General features: G+C 36.4%; 2 protein-coding genes across 2 annotated transcripts in view; one reads left to right on the top strand and one right to left on the bottom strand.

The window, feature by feature from the left end:
- Positions 1 to 1060, top strand: part of cfap90 (cilia and flagella associated protein 90) — a 4223-nt gene extending 3163 nt beyond the window's left edge. The window contains exons 2-3 of the mRNA XM_016270941.1: positions 488 to 604; positions 744 to 1060. Coding sequence (XP_016126427.1) covers positions 488 to 604; positions 744 to 920 — 294 coding nt within the window. The 3' untranslated portion in view covers positions 921 to 1060. The remainder of the gene's footprint in view (positions 1 to 487; positions 605 to 743) is intronic.
- Positions 1061 to 1799: 739 nt separating this feature from the next.
- The window catches only part of LOC107584338 (adenylate cyclase type 2), an 86578-nt gene continuing 72575 nt past the window's right edge, over positions 1800 to 15802 (bottom strand). The window contains exons 13-24 of the mRNA XM_016270915.1: positions 15383 to 15452; positions 15149 to 15246; positions 13054 to 13138; positions 8862 to 8999; positions 7537 to 7559; positions 7009 to 7030; positions 6394 to 6552; positions 6154 to 6300; positions 2871 to 2978; positions 2554 to 2668; positions 2286 to 2410; positions 1800 to 2196 (exon numbers count right to left, since the gene is read on the bottom strand). Coding sequence (XP_016126401.1) covers positions 2044 to 2196; positions 2286 to 2410; positions 2554 to 2668; positions 2871 to 2978; positions 6154 to 6300; positions 6394 to 6552; positions 7009 to 7030; positions 7537 to 7559; positions 8862 to 8999; positions 13054 to 13138; positions 15149 to 15246; positions 15383 to 15452 — 1243 coding nt within the window. The 3' untranslated portion in view covers positions 1800 to 2043. The remainder of the gene's footprint in view (positions 2197 to 2285; positions 2411 to 2553; positions 2669 to 2870; positions 2979 to 6153; positions 6301 to 6393; positions 6553 to 7008; positions 7031 to 7536; positions 7560 to 8861; positions 9000 to 13053; positions 13139 to 15148; positions 15247 to 15382; positions 15453 to 15802) is intronic.

Here is a 15802-nt window from a genome sequence, read left to right as displayed (position 1 = left end):
TGTACAGACGGGAATTTACTTTTGCTTCAGCCTGAGGTTTATTCAGTGCACTTTTTGGTGTTGAAAGGGCTTTTATATTGGCTATAAATAGAACTTCTTACATTAAAAACAATCAAGCCCTGCTTATATTTAAAAAGTAACGCAAAAGTAATATAACGCATTACGTTCCGTAAAAAGTAACTAAGTAACGTAATTAGTTACTTTTTTTAGGGAGTAACGCAATACTGTAATGCATTACTTTTAAAAGTAACTTTCTCCAACACTGCCTATTTGTATATTTAGTTAAAATATAGTTTTCCAATTTAAGATTTTTTATTTAGTTGTATTTTTCTTTTATAAATGCTACTAATGACATTCATATATATTCGAATGTCTAAACTTCCTTTAGGTACACTGTAGATCAAAATACTTTCTGATATCATTAGACCAAGTACGTTTTGGTACACATTTTCTAAATTCAAATGCATCCATTTGTCTCATACTATAGGCTCCAGAGAGGTCTCTGTATGACTGCTTACATCAGAGCACTGAGGACTATGATAACAAACTCCACCGTGATGACAGAAAACACGCCAAATCCCGGGGCCTGGACATCTTCAGTGAGGTGCGCTTTTTCCCAAAACTCCAGAGATCCATCCATGTCAGCTCGGCAGTCCATGCATTCTGTGTTGTTCTTTTTTTTTAAACAATGCTTTCTAGAGCAACTAGATCCCAATACATTTCATCTCAACTTCCCATCTTAGGAATCATCTAGACCAGCACCTGTTCTGTCCTCTTCTGTGTATGGCCGGTTTTCACCGCTGCAGTACGACTCAGGGAGGAGCTTTGCTCATGTTGCTCACATTCGTTCTGATTTCTACAGTAAGAATGGGATCACCTGGACCGTGGAGGAAGGCTATGGATCTGTGAAACCCGTCTAAATGTGTCTGTTACATCTGGTCACATCTGTCACTGAACATTACAGTCAATGTCAAAACAAATGTCTGATGCTACAAGCAGAGCAAATTGTTACTAACATCTACACAATATAATATGAATCAATCACATGAATGTTTTTATGTTACAGGGTGAATAAAACACAATCTGTCAACATGCTCGTGTCTTAATTCATGCCTAAAAAAAAGAGACTAAAATAAGAAATGATGTGCTGAAATATTAATTTATTAATATTATAAAATAATTGATATTAATTAGTCCAGTTAATCGTGCTTAGTAATACCCAAATTAAAGTTTTTGTTAACTTAATACATGTGCATTACTGTGTATATTTATTATGTGCATGTATATATTTAAGGAAAAATATTAAATTATTAATAAAAATATTAATATTTATATATGTATATATTAAAATATATACGTTTAGTTGTATATATGCACATGATAAATATACACAGTATACACGTATATTATGTAAACAAAAACTTTTATTTTGTTTGCGATTAATCGTTCGACAGCGCTAATATTAATGAATATTAATACATTAAGTTTTTTAAACTCCAAACAGCCCAAATTCTCATTATTATAAAAGTATATTATTAATAGTACTATAATTATATACAAGAAAACATGCATAAACATAAAGGTATATATGTAAGCAAGAAAGGATATACAGTATATATATATATATAAGTAAAGCATTATCAATGAAGTACATTTTTCCTATGACTTGTTTAGATTTTTCTTTTTATGTGGTTTTAAGACTTTTCATATGAAGCCTATTTAAAATTCATAGACAGAGACTTTGACATTTATATATAAATTTTAATGGATAACAAAATGATAGCATCAAAACATGGCCACCTTCGTTAATTGTCTTTATTTTACAAAATCTCAGCTGCTTTAAATTATGGATTGAGCAACACACAATTACAAGTCTGGGTTACACAGAGCCTCTGAGCCATCCATTACTTATAAAGCAATGCAAATAATCTAGTGTATGTGGTGCAAACAGAACGCTGTAGAGCTCCACTACAGTAGGCCAACGCTATATTGAACTGTACATGTTTTAATCAGGTCAATGACTGACTGGTGTGTGACTGAGGTTCAAGGCATTACATTCCCTTGTGATAAGGATCGTGTCATCTCAGTGTGAACGAAGAAGGTTTTGAGATCCCCTTTGCCCTTCACGTTGATGATCCCTCGACAGGAACACATGTAGCCCAACGTCTGCAAGATCCGACTCGTCTCCTCAGTGACCTGTGGAAGGAAGCACACTAGATCTGATCCACTGAAAAACCCATAAATAATTCAGCAGGCATGCAAAGTAGGTCAGAACAAGGATCAACCTGTATTTTCCCAAGCACCCCTGTGCTATCCATTCTACTGGCTACATTCACCGTGTTCCCCCAGATATCATACTGTGGTTTCTGTGCTCCGATTACTCCTGCAATTACTGGGCCGTGGTTTATTCCTGGTGAGAGAAAAGCCGGAAACATTTGACACATCCTGAATGCTGATAAAGTCTGTACCACAAGGCTATTATGAGACTCTCTGCCAATTAGGAAAGGCAAATAAAATGTTGCCGGCGTAAAAGTGCTGACAGGCCCTGCTTACCCACTCGCAGTTTGAAGTCATTAAAGGAATGTTTGTTGATGACGTCAAGCTTCCCCACCAAAGCAAATGCAAACTCCACCATTGTTCCAATGTGCATGTACTGCCGGTCGTGGTCCTTCAGAATATGAACAGGGCACTATCAATGCACACATTTCAGTATTGACTACACCCTGAGACTCTCAAGCAAGAAGCACAAATCAAGCTCTCAGCACCACAGGCAGGTCCTACAATAGGTCTAATGAGACTCTGCAATCAATCCAGTGTAAACTTTACAAGAATTATAATTTAGGACTGAACACAAGAGCTCAAATTCGTACCTGCGCGTACTCTAGTCCAGGGGTCACATTCAGCCCCGTTGCAGCCATGTATGTGCTGCCAATCGTTTTGATCTTCTCCACACCACTGAATTTGGGTTTTGACAGCAACTGTTGAGAACAAAAGCATTAAGAAGAGATGTTAATGTATTTGATCTTGGCAGACAAGGTCTGATGTTGCTTCTGCTGCATAGCAAGTATAGACTTCATACTGCCCATACTACACTCTTTATTGGCATCAGTGGTTTTCTGAAGAACCTTTACAGGGTTAGTTCACCCAAAAATGACGTTCTGTTGTTGATTACTCACCAACATGTCGTTTCAAACTCATAGGACCTTCATTCATCTTCAGAACACAAATTAAGATATTTTTGATGAAATCTGAGAGCTTTCTGACCCTCCATAGACATCAAGGGAACTACCATATTCAGTGTCCAGAAAGGTACCAAGAATATCTACAAAACAGTCCATTTGTCAACCGTGTGTTTCAGTGTTTCAACCGTAATTTTATGAAGCTACGAGAATACTTTTTGTGTGCAAAAAAACTAAAATAACGACTTTATCGAACAATTTTCCCCCCGAGTCACCCTCTGCCTTCATTATGGAGAGTATCACAATGCATGCGCATGCTTTCCTCTCGATGCGCATATACGCTGTTTACTTGCAGCTCAAAGCACGCGCATGCTTCGTGGTACTCTCCAAAATAGCGCTAGGGTGACATGGAGGAGAAGAATTGTTCAATAAAGTTTTGTTATTTTAGTTTCTTTGTGCACAAAAATTATTCTCGTAGCTTCATAAAATTACAGTTGAACCACCGATGTCATATGGACCATTTTAGATGTTCTTGGTACCTTTCTGGGTCTTGAACATGGTAGGACCTTTGCTGTCTATGGAGGTCAGAAAGCTCTCGAATTTCATCAAAAATATCCTAATTTGTGTTCTGAAGATGAATGAAGGTCTTACAGGTTTGGAACGACATGAGGGTGAGTAATTAATGACAGAATTTTCAATTTTGGGTGAACTTTCCCTTTAACATCCATGGAACTATGCAGAAGGTTCTTTATAGTGGAAAAAAAGTTCTTCAGATCATTACAATGTTCTTCAGAGTATCAAGTCCACAACTGCTGATGGACTGTCCCGTATTAGTATATCTCCTCCCTCAGCCAGTTGTATGCTGTCCGCCATTTTCTCTGTGCTCGAGCAGCTGTAGCGACGACAGTGTTTCGTAAGCAATGCAGGTGTTTTGTAGTTGGATGTAAAAGTGAACAAAACAGTCTTCATTTTCTCCCGACAACAGAGCCACTGAGGACGCAGTGGATTAGTTTTGTTTTTGATGGTAACGCACCACCGAAAACACAAAAAAACAGAAGAGAGGGGCGGGGTGAGCAGTAGCTCATTATCATTTAAAGAGCCATGCATCGTAAAGGGTCGCTGTGAACAGAACATTTTTGGCAAGGTAAAAAGGGTGTTGATTTACATGACCATTAAGGAATTTTAACCAAAGTATATTGCAGACATTTCATGTAGACCCTAAACAATCATACCAACTTGTGGAAAATGGGAATCCGCTGTCCCCTTTAAGAACTGCTCACTGTGAAAGGTTCTTTGGGGAACCCAAAATGGTTCCTCTATGACACTGCTGGGAAAATGCCCCTTTATAACCTTTATTTTTAAGAGTGTAGGCAAACAGACACACTGTCCCGTACAAGAAATAGACGGGTGGTGCTAGGGGAGATAGAGGGTATCAGAGGAACTCTGATAGTGCTGAAAGACCATCCTACAGCGAACACTGAACCAGACTATTTAAATTTTGAGCAAGCAGAATCAGCAGAGGCCAATCAGCTTGTGCCATGTACCAAATGCTGTGATTGCTAGGACTTGCTTGATCAGCTTGCTCTGTCTAGATTTGTTTCTGCAGCCTTTAAAAAGAATCAAAAGAACATGAAAACTAGTATGATTTCATTTTTATAAGTAAAGCTCTGTGGCCGTTGTTTTATCCTTTGTTAGGACCTGCCCCCCTTTTTACTGTTACTATGTCAAGCTTTTAAACTAGAAAAAAGCTTAGTTCTGAAATTAAAGTAAGTATTACATAACTGCTCTTATCTCAAAAGCCAGACTTTTGACTAGTCTGATCCACTTTTCTGCTTATTCTAGCCAAGAACCACCCACCTAAACTGGAAGAGACCGTCTAATCGTCACATAAAGCAGCCAGAGTTCATTTTATTTTTATGTGCCATTTATGTGTGGATTTATCTGAAACTGCTGATACCACAAATAAATATTTTTTTCAAAGGCATAAGTTTTCTCTATGCAACTTTTAACATAAAGTGCTATTTTTAGATCATTTATGAAATATTCTGTTTAAAACTATCCAAAGGACCTAAGCAGGCGTACATTGCATAATATCAGTTGCTTATTTGGCTGTATGTCAGTAACATTTTTAAGGCAGGGCTTAGGGGAAGGATCAAGTTATCACTGATGGCATTTATATCTTCACAAGTACTTTAAAGCCCCGATATACTTGAAACGAAGTTCGATTTCATTTTTCGTTTGGGAGCAAAAAGAAATTCAAAAAGGCTGAGAGACGGTACACTGTATTCGAACATTCCAACACCCTCGCGCTGCTGGAGGTGTAGATTATTATGTGTTGCGCTTGCTTATTCTAGCCAAGAACCACCCACCTAAACTGGAAGAGACCGTCTAATCGTCACATAAAGCAGCCAGAGTTCATTTTATTTTTATGTGCCATTTATGTGTGGATTTATCTGAAACTGCTGATACCACAAATAAATATTTTTTTCAAAGGCATAAGTTTTCTCTATGCAACTTTTAACATAAAGTGCTATTTTTAGATCATTTATGAAATATTCTGTTTAAAACTATCCAAAGGACCTAAGCAGGCGTACATTGCATAATATCAGTTGCTTATTTGGCTGTATGTCAGTAACATTTTTAAGGCAGGGCTTAGGGGAAGGATCAAGTTATCGCTGATGGCATTTATATCTTCACAAGTACTTTAAAGCCCCGATATACTTGAAACGAAGTTCAATTTCATTCTTCGTTTGGGAGCAAAAAGAAATTCAAAAAGGCTGAGAGACGGTACACTGTATTCGAACATTCTGACACCCTCGCGCTGCTGGAGGTGTAGATTATTATGTGTTGCGCCGCTCGCGCGTATGCCCTAAACACAACAACGATGCAATGACGTTGATGCAATATATTGGGGCCTTCAGTGTAGCTTTCCACAGCATCTGAAATCAAAATAGGGTTGTGTCAGTGAGTTTACCTCATCAAAATCAGCTATAATCTCATTAAGGAGCCTGAGACACTCCAATCCCTCCTTATTAACGTCAGATTCTGTGTAAAATTCCTTGAAGTCTGGGATGGAGGCGAACATCACACACACAAGATCATACGACTGATGGTAAAGATCCTGTCAAAAATACAGCATACAAAATACATCTGGTCATAAAGACACAATAGACACATTTTGACTGGTGTTTTCAGACATTTGTATGCTACTCACCTCATTTTTCCAGTTTCGCCCCAGGAAATGTTCTGCCACATGGGCAGGAAGTACATTCTCCAAAAGCACCCGGTTCAGGTTCTCCATGGTCTCAATCTCCTCACACTCCCTCTTAAACTTGTTCCTCCACAGGAAGTCTAACCTACAGTAATATTCATTCTGTTACAAGAGGACACAGAGGTAAAGAGATTGTACACATCTGATCACCGTAAGTGGCTTTCAAGATGACAAAGAAAGCAGAATCAAAAGCACAGAAGGACAGTTCATCTTATGGTACATTTTTATGGATTTTTCTTGCATAAATGGCTGCTATCATGAAAAATATTTCTTGAAGCAGTGGAAATGGCACCTTGAAAGGCATTAAGTATGCACTGATAGTCTTTCTCACTCAGTCTATATTTGTTTTTGCTTATTTTTGTCTGGTTCATTGCTTTGGAGAAAAATCAGTCCTCGGCTTAGCTATCACCTGATCAACCTGAACACTGCATTACTTATAAATGAATTCACCTAACTGCACATTTCAAATACAGAGTTCATCAGACAGGCCTATTATCTAGGGACAAATAGCCTCTCGCAACAGAATTAAAAGCACACAGTGAAAAAATCAAGTCTGACCCACGGCCGACGTGTAGAGATACTGAAAGGTTTCAATACAGACTGAAAAACATATAATTCTCTCCATATTGTACTGTTAAAAAAACAATTTCTTATAGTGGTATTTATTAAATGCTTTTTCACAGGAAAGCTTTATGGTATTGTGCAGCCAGAGGCTGATGAGTGCTGATAATAACTGAAGCCATAGAAATTGGGAACATATTTGTGCTGCCACAAAACTTTAAGCTTAATTGTAAAATTACTTCTGAAAAATTCACATTTCAAGGTGAGACGTGACTATTTCTAGATTAGGCTAACGTCTATTATTAAAAGGTCATTGCATTAACATTCAGAGATCTTTTACAATTGAATCAACTGAATAACTTTAATTAAAGGAAAGTACTACTTAAGTTAAGCTCATTCTGCCAAATACCACACAATAATGATGCACTTACAATGGTAGTGCATTCTAGAGATGAAAAAGTAGAAATGTGATGCTTTTATTTTTGTTCAAAGGCTTTTATTAACTCTTCCATAAAAATGTGTTACATCTTTTCTTGGCCTAAGAAGAACTTAAAACCCAACAGACGGAGAAAACAAAATTTAGAGCATTACAGCAGAAAGACACCATCATTCTTAGCTAAACACATCTGTTACATTTTGTAACAGTTATGTTTCATAGTAGTTCATAACACTTTTTTTTTACACAAGTGCAAAATTCAACATAAATCAATAAGCTGCAAGCAGATGGGAAAAGCAGAGATGACCAATTGCCAACTTTGGCAGAATAGAAGTTTCTGTGGATACAGTTTTTATCCAGTTGGTGCAGGATTTAATTGAAAAGATGCTGAGATGTTTGAAGCATGTTGATCTGTGGTGTTTGTGACTACTTACATTTGTTTATAATAGAAACACAGTGGACAAAAAATGTTTTGACACTTAAGCCACAATTACAAATGCATGACTGTCACTGCAAGAGAACAAAATATAAAATTTCTAACAAGCCCAGCTGAACAGTGTAACATTTGATCTTATATGTGTGAAACCAAAAACCCAAGTATTCAGTCACATTCCTCTTGCGTTTCTCTCCCACAGGAACAACCAATCACTTGAGCTCAGGGATAACATCATTAGATCCATACTGGACCAGAGCCCTAGTATTGTGACGCTAACCGCAATGATGAATCCAACCAGACAGCTGACACTAATTCTACTCTGCCCTTTACTGTGAACCACCACAGATTCCATAGCTAAAGCCCCCCAACTGGGCCAAAAACTGGTGACTGATTTATCAGCCAACTGTCTAAATGAATGTGTCATGTAATATATTTTGTAAATACTGATAGGTTTATGTATACTAGGAATAAAAATTGTGCACCATTTAACAAAGACGTTAACTGGCCTTTATATCACCTGATTTTATTGCAGTCTTTGACCAAGTTTATTACCTGATCTAAGCTCTCAAAGCTTGGCATGATAAGAGCTGAACTGTACCACCACACATGTATTTTCTTCACATCATTTTGAAGTTAAACAGTGCCTATATCTCACATTAACTACCTGCGAGGTTCCTCAGGGTTTGGTACTTGGTCCCCTCCTATTTTCTATATACACAAAACTGGGACTTCTAACAGAGCTTTAATAGTGTAGTGATATTACCCTTATTTCTAAAGAGTTCCCTGAATTACTGAACCATAAAGCCAGCGGGCTGTTCACGATATTGGCATAACCATAACCAAAGCAAGCACGGAATATTTCTCTTATTGAACAAGCTCAATAATAACAAATTATATTTGAATCCAATAAATGTCAGTCATTTTAAAAGCAGTCCAATCTAGCTGATAGACCAGGTATTTAGTAGTAGTGATGCTCACCATGTTGAACACGGCCATGACTAGGATAAGTGCAGTGGTTGCCATGGTGAGCGCAAGTCGTATCCAGGGCTTGTTGGTGATGACTTTAGTGGAGCTGGGGAGCCAGGGCATTGTGCAGGAGGCTGCTTTGCCCCATTGCTAAGGCAACAAGAGAAAAGTAAAAAAAACAAAAACAAGCTTAACTCCCACCAACATCATTAGCATATCTGCTTCCATTCCAAATGCTCAAGGTTATGATTGTGCCCCACAAGTCAGAGACACATTATTAAACATAACTTCACAGTGAGTGAACATATAACAAAAAAGCCATCTATATCAACTTGAAAGAGGAAGTCAACATGAAATGTCATTCACAATCCATTGTACTTCCAGAATTTCCATAAAAATGCGATTGACTAAATTAAGGACTTCTTTCTTTCTGAAACATAGCTGGTACAGTTTTCCTCCCCTATAGAGTCTGACCCTCCTTGGACCCCAAAAGCAATTTCATTTGCTGAAACAACTTTTCCCATTGTTTGTTTTCAAATTTTTTTTTTTAATAAGATTACAGCTTAGCATAGTAGTTTAGCATACCACTATTTACCGGCAATCCATTTTCGAGGCTTTTGAAAGAGAAGTGAAGGCCAAAAGGGACCAACATGGCTGTTTTGCACAGAGAAAACATGAGGTTTTGGAATGACATGAGGGTGAGTAAATAGTGACAGAATTGTCATTTTTTAATAAACTATCAATTCAAGCTCAATTTTAATTGAATGAAAAAAGATCAAACCCCTGCCTGAGTTTCAACATTTTTTAAAATCTGAAATAAGACTTCGTGGCCTTGAAGAAACTAAGATCTGTTTGTAAAACTCACCTTGTACTGATTGCAGCACTAATGTAATGTTTGTAGAGGCTGTGTAACATTAAAGGGGTCATATGATGCTGCTAAAAATAACATTATTTTGTGTATTTGGTGTAATGAAATGTTGAAATGCGGTTTAAGGTTAAAAAAACACATTATTTTCCACATACTGTACATTATTGTTTCTCCTCTATGCCCCGCCTTTCTGAAACGCTTCGATTTTTACAAAGCTCATCGGTCTGAAAAGCGAGGTGTGCTCTGATTGGCCAGCTATCCAGTGCGTTGTGATTGGCCGAATACCTCAAGCGTGTGACGGAAATGTTATGCCCCTTACCATACTGTGATGCCGTGTCCCGGCGCGACGAGACAAAAACAATAAAACCCATTACAAACGAGGCATTTGTTGCATCCAGTGGGGACATAATTATGGATTATAATGACTTATACTGTCTTTTTATGTGCTGCATTGCATTGCGCCACGTAAACATAAAACCATGACTGCATTTGTGATCGGAGAAATTACAAACAACAAGCGCTACTCTACACCGCTCAAAACGCGCTTGAATCATCAGTGGCAAATTCTTTAAATATGAAAACGTACTTACAGACTATGAGTCAGAACAACCGGCATTGTAGTCTACTCTACCAGGATCAGGAAACAGTCCTCCATAAAATGTGCTGCACACATCTGAATATATTTGGGTTGAACTTTTCTGGAACAATGTTGCAAATACAACTTAACCACTGATTTCTAGTCATGTCCTTCCAAAAGAGCCGGCGGCTTGAGTGAGCGGAAGCAGGCGGGCTTGCAGCAACCACATGTGACGACCCCGTGCTGGACTCCGCTTCGTCCACAGTGAAGTTGATGTATTTCCTCAGCGACCAGCACGGATCAGCTCTAGGCATGACGAAGTGATATCGTCCTCTTTTGTAAGGACAAACAAAGTAGTTTCGCTTTCACAACGAAACACACTGCAACAACAACACTATAGCGAAAATCAAAGTTACGCCTTCTTTCTTTGCGTGAACATTTGGGCGGCGTTATGCAAATCTTCCCACATTGTGACGTAGATATGTGGGGGTGTGTTAGAACGAGCCATTTTAGGAGGGCGTGGTTGACTCTTAACTTTTATAAAGAATATCTCTTTGGATTTGAGACTTTAGTCTTTGCAACTTTACAGATCTTCTTTATGCACCAAGAGCTTGTAACACTCCAAAGAGAAAGGAAAAATTTAAATCACATCATATGACCCCTTTAATTGAGTTTATGCTACATTGTCAGGATGAGTATTAACGGAGCTGCAGTGGAACAGCACTTTACAAAACACTTAACCTAGACCCTGTTCAAGAATGCTTTGGACTTAAATCAAAAAGAAGTAAAAGAGGTAGAGGAGCTAAACAAAAAAACTCTCACCAGTCAATCACGCGTTAGTTACATCATCTACACAAAAAACAGCTTTCAATATTTAAACACAGCACTTCTACTGGATAACCTTAAACCCTCTTTTATATTTGTAAATCTGTGGGCTGAATGTGAACTCTAACATCAGATAAATGGGAAACAAAACTGAGAATACCTCTTACCAAATTCCGTAGAGCTCTACGCACTTATGACTTTGACAGTTATCGGTGAAACCAAAAGAGAGTCCTACCATAAAAGAAACTCAAAATGTGAGTGCCAGAGCTTTATAAAAATTGCCCTTCACACCCGCAATCCCCAAACCCATGAGGACTTGAGTTTACTGCATGAAAAAGAGACAAAAAAACAGTCCAGTAAAAAGTATCATCACTCAAGCTGCTTTTCTTTTGACACAAAAACAGAAAAAAAAGGTTTTTGGATTAACGTAATGTCACCATTCAGTGTGGCCTATTTTTTTTTTTTATCATCATGAATTCTGAATCTTCAACTGAATCTGTTTGGTTAATTAATGGACAAATCAAGTCGAGCTGGTGGGTGAACGGCTTAAAAACCCTTCAAGTTCTTTGGAAAGTCATGTCTTCTAAAAATATAACAGTTGATGCCTTAATATACAGAAAAACAGGTTACGTTGATCATAGTAGGAATTCCATAGAGTGTATGAGGCTCAATCTGTCAAGGTCACCCCACTCCCCCCAAAAATTGAAGCCTATTTTTAAAACTAATAATTATACCATTGTGACTTTTTAAATTATGACCCGAAATTCTAATGAGACTTTTTCTCAAAGGTCATACTCAATAGATTCTCAGTACTGAAATACAGTAATACTATAATACAAAGATTTTGTCATTTAAAAGAAAAATGAAGTACAACAAATACTAATATGTTGCACACTGCTGTTCAAAAAAGTTTGGGGATGTTACGATTTTTACATGTTTTTGAAAGAGGTCTTTTTATACTCAAAAAGGCTGCATTTATTTGATTAAAAAAATATAACAAAAACTGTAATATTGTGAAATATTATTACAATTTAAAATAACTGTTTTCTATTTTAATATATTTTAAAATTGAATTTGCTCCCGTGATGCAAAGTTAAATTTTCAGCATCATTACTCCAGTCTTCAGTGTCACATGATCCTTCAGAAATCTTTCTAGTATGCTGATTTGACGCTTAAGAAGCATTTCTTTATTATTTGCAATGTTTAAAACAGCTGTAGATTTTTTATGATTCTTTGAGAGTTCAAAAGAATAGCATTTATTTGAATTATGAAGTAAAATTATATATATTTTAAACAAAAAAGTCTTAGTGAACAGCAGTGTATAAATATAATTTAAATAATATTTGCTTGAAAATAATGTTACAATACAGTAAACCTTAACGGTCATAAAAACAGGCTTAATTTCCCTTAAAATAGGGTGGAATATGACCAGAACATGTTCTTACCAGATTTCCCATGAGTGAATCTACAGGCCTTTAAATATTGAATAAGCCATTTCGCTCTAAGCTTTCATAATATATTAAGGAAGAAAGAGCAGGAGAAAGAAAACAGGGAGGCATACAGCTGACATTTACTTAAGCCATTTATGATCCACAGGTCCAAAGTAGCTGGTAATTTGATTATAGACGCCGCTCTCTAAGAGCAGAGAAAGAGTGTTGTTCCTCGGGTTAAAACAAGGAAATTTCAATCTTGTTTTGATATGGTGTTTTTTCCTCCCAGTATGGCATTTTCTCTAACAAGATGAGGGTTTCAAATGTGCGGAAACCTCGATTTATTGAATGACATTTGAGTACACAGTTATTTCCTCCATGGAAAATGGAAAAATATGTAACATGTCAACATCTGAATAGACTGAACAGACAAGCCAACCTGCCTCATTCACTCTCAAAGAAAGCTTCTTTATATTTACTTCCACAAGAGCGAGCACCACTTACCAGTATGTGACCAGCAAAACAAATGGCGAGGATCAAGGCGAGCAGCAGGAAGGCCATTCCGAACGAAACTCCAAGGACGGTGGTTCTGTGAGAGACAAAATCATCAGAGATACTCCAAAGCATATGTATTCATCATCCGTGTATGCCTGCTATAGTTTGTGTCTCACATGAACATCCAATCTTAGCACAGCACTACTGTGCCATTGTTAGTGTGTTTTGTGTCATTGCAAGGTGATTGCTACTTGCTCCAGGTCAAAATAGCCCTCAAATCCAGCATCAAGACATTTTGCTCTTAAGATACATTCCACATCAGTGTTATTTTTGTATAATTTATAAACTATTATATTATTTATTAATATTTTCATCTTTATATTTTCAATTTTCATTCTATAATTAGTGTAAGTTTTAGTAAATTTGTGTGTTTTTTTAAATTTGGCTTTACATAATAAAAAAAAATATATTTAGCGATTTAGTTTTTTTGTTTGTAATTTTAGTAATTCAGCCTAAAATTATTTTGTAGTGTCTATTTACACTAAGTGCAAATAGCCCGCCTTGTTTTCAAAGGCTGTTTACACTAACTTCGCCCACCAACGTGTTGTTGGGCTAGTCAACATTACAAAAGACGGCTGTCAAACAACAGCTCCAGTGGTAAAACACATAGCGCAGACTTTTTGACGCGATTGACCCGAGTTCGAATCCGCCTTTTGCCGAATTAGTTCTTGTCCCTTTTCACATCTCATATCACATCGGAAAGGCATTTATTTTCAATAAAAATTAAGGAAAATAATCGAAAAGTTGATGAAGTATTGGATAGGGTTGGGGTAGGTGTAGGGAGGGCTTTGTCCCAATTAGTCAGCATCCATTTAATAATATTAATTAAACTTACAATTTACACTCAATACATTATTATTGCATACTGTTTTATAATGTATTACAATACAAAGGTGCAGATATTTGCCACTATTTGCAATAAGTAGTATAAATTGCAGAAAATACTTAAATGGAAGCTACGGCTATTTGCACTTGGTGTAAATAGCATCTCTCGCTATTTACACATTGCAAATAGCTGCAGCCAAATTACTTCAGTTTAATTTTTTTTATAATTTGTAATCAAAGAAATCTATTTAATCTAGTAATCTAAATTTTATTTTACCTTTAAGTAGTTTTTGTAATTTAACTTAAACTTATTTCAGTTAGTTGCTAAAGCATTCTGATGGTACATTGACTTCTAATAAGGCAAATGTCTTCTGTTTCTTTCCCACGTGCGTTTGGTGAGCAGGTATGAAATTACATCTTCTAATATTTTTTATTTTATTTCAGCTTTCAGCTTTTTAGCAAAACACTTTTCAATAGTTTTAGTTTTAGTTAACAGATGCCTTCTTCAGTGTAGATCTTTGGGATTTTTCACCTGTTTAATTGTCCAATAGGAGAAAACAATTATGATTGCTTAGAATAAAAACAAAACATATATTTCAATCAAGATTCAAGGTAATATTCACATAGAACAAATAGTGTGAGACAAATTAGGATGCTGAACTTTAGGGCTTTGGGGTTGGCAAAGTTTAGAGTATGTAAATAAACCCAAGCAAGCATTACATATTTTAATGGCTTTTTGAATATAGAAACAAAAGCGTTTAGTTCTAGTCTTTGTGGTGCCATATCTCATATATAAAATCTGATATAAAATCTGATATAAAATCAATGTCAGGAGGTGAGAACTCAGCTTGAGAGAAAGCACTGTGCTCTCGACTCTTGTGAATGTGTTCTCGGTCAACATGAGCAGTAAATTAGGGTAACGTCTTGCATAGATTTTTCTGTCTGACTTCATACAAAAGGAGACATCATTTCCAAACCAGATTGGCCTCTGATTCCAAAAAAAAATCTATAACTGTCTCCTCGGGGCTGTCTTTTTCAGGCAGGCATTGACATTCCCATCATCCCGTTCTTTATCATTGCACTCATTTTCTCTCAATTGTGTAGAAATGTTGTAATATTATTATGCGTCACTTGGTCTAAGTGCTGTGGGAGACAGCGGCGTAATTGCATCGCAAAAGACAATGAGATACTTGGAAGATGTGGTGGAGATGGCACTTACTTCGGCAAGACTAAGACCTGCACTATAAAGATGCAGAAGAAAATGAGACAAGCACAGGTGACGTAGTACTTGAAGGCCGGCAGAGTTGTGGCTCTGTACTGTTAGAAGAAGAAAAAAGAAATATTTCAGCTCTTACAGGTTTTCTATATGTTTTTGTTCAGATGCGGATTTCTCTTTACAGTGAAGTACATAGAGTATTTGCCATTCAATGACACATCTCATGGTGAAATGTACCTCTTTTTCGAGTGTCTTATTATGAAAGAACAGAGATATCCTCTGAATGTCCTCCGACTTCAGCCACTGTCTGGTAGAAAGAAAGCATAAATTAAGTCATTTGTAACAATTAAATTCTCATTGTCACGATGAATCTCTATTATAATAGCTTGTTGGGTGACATTGATGCAGGAAATGCTCTGAAAGTGAAACGAACTGTCAAATGTTGTGTTGTATTTTTCTATTTAATATAATTAAAAAAAAATGTTTATTTAATATTCTATAAATTATTATATTTGTTTAATTAATTAATTGAATTATTTGTTTTTATTTTACTAAATACATTTGAAATGAAAATTAAATAAACATAAACATAAAATAAATATGAACTTTATAAAATAAAAAATATTATATATATATATATATATATATATATATAGA

The sequence above is a fragment of the Sinocyclocheilus grahami genome, unplaced genomic scaffold (assembly GCF_001515645.1).
Source record: "Sinocyclocheilus grahami isolate Dianchi unplaced genomic scaffold, SAMN03320097.WGS_v1.1 scaffold58.1, whole genome shotgun sequence".
Taxonomy (NCBI): Eukaryota; Metazoa; Chordata; class Actinopteri; order Cypriniformes; family Cyprinidae; genus Sinocyclocheilus; species Sinocyclocheilus grahami.
The sequence above is the reverse complement of the archived record's forward strand: the minus strand, read 5'-3'. Positions and strand labels throughout refer to the sequence as shown.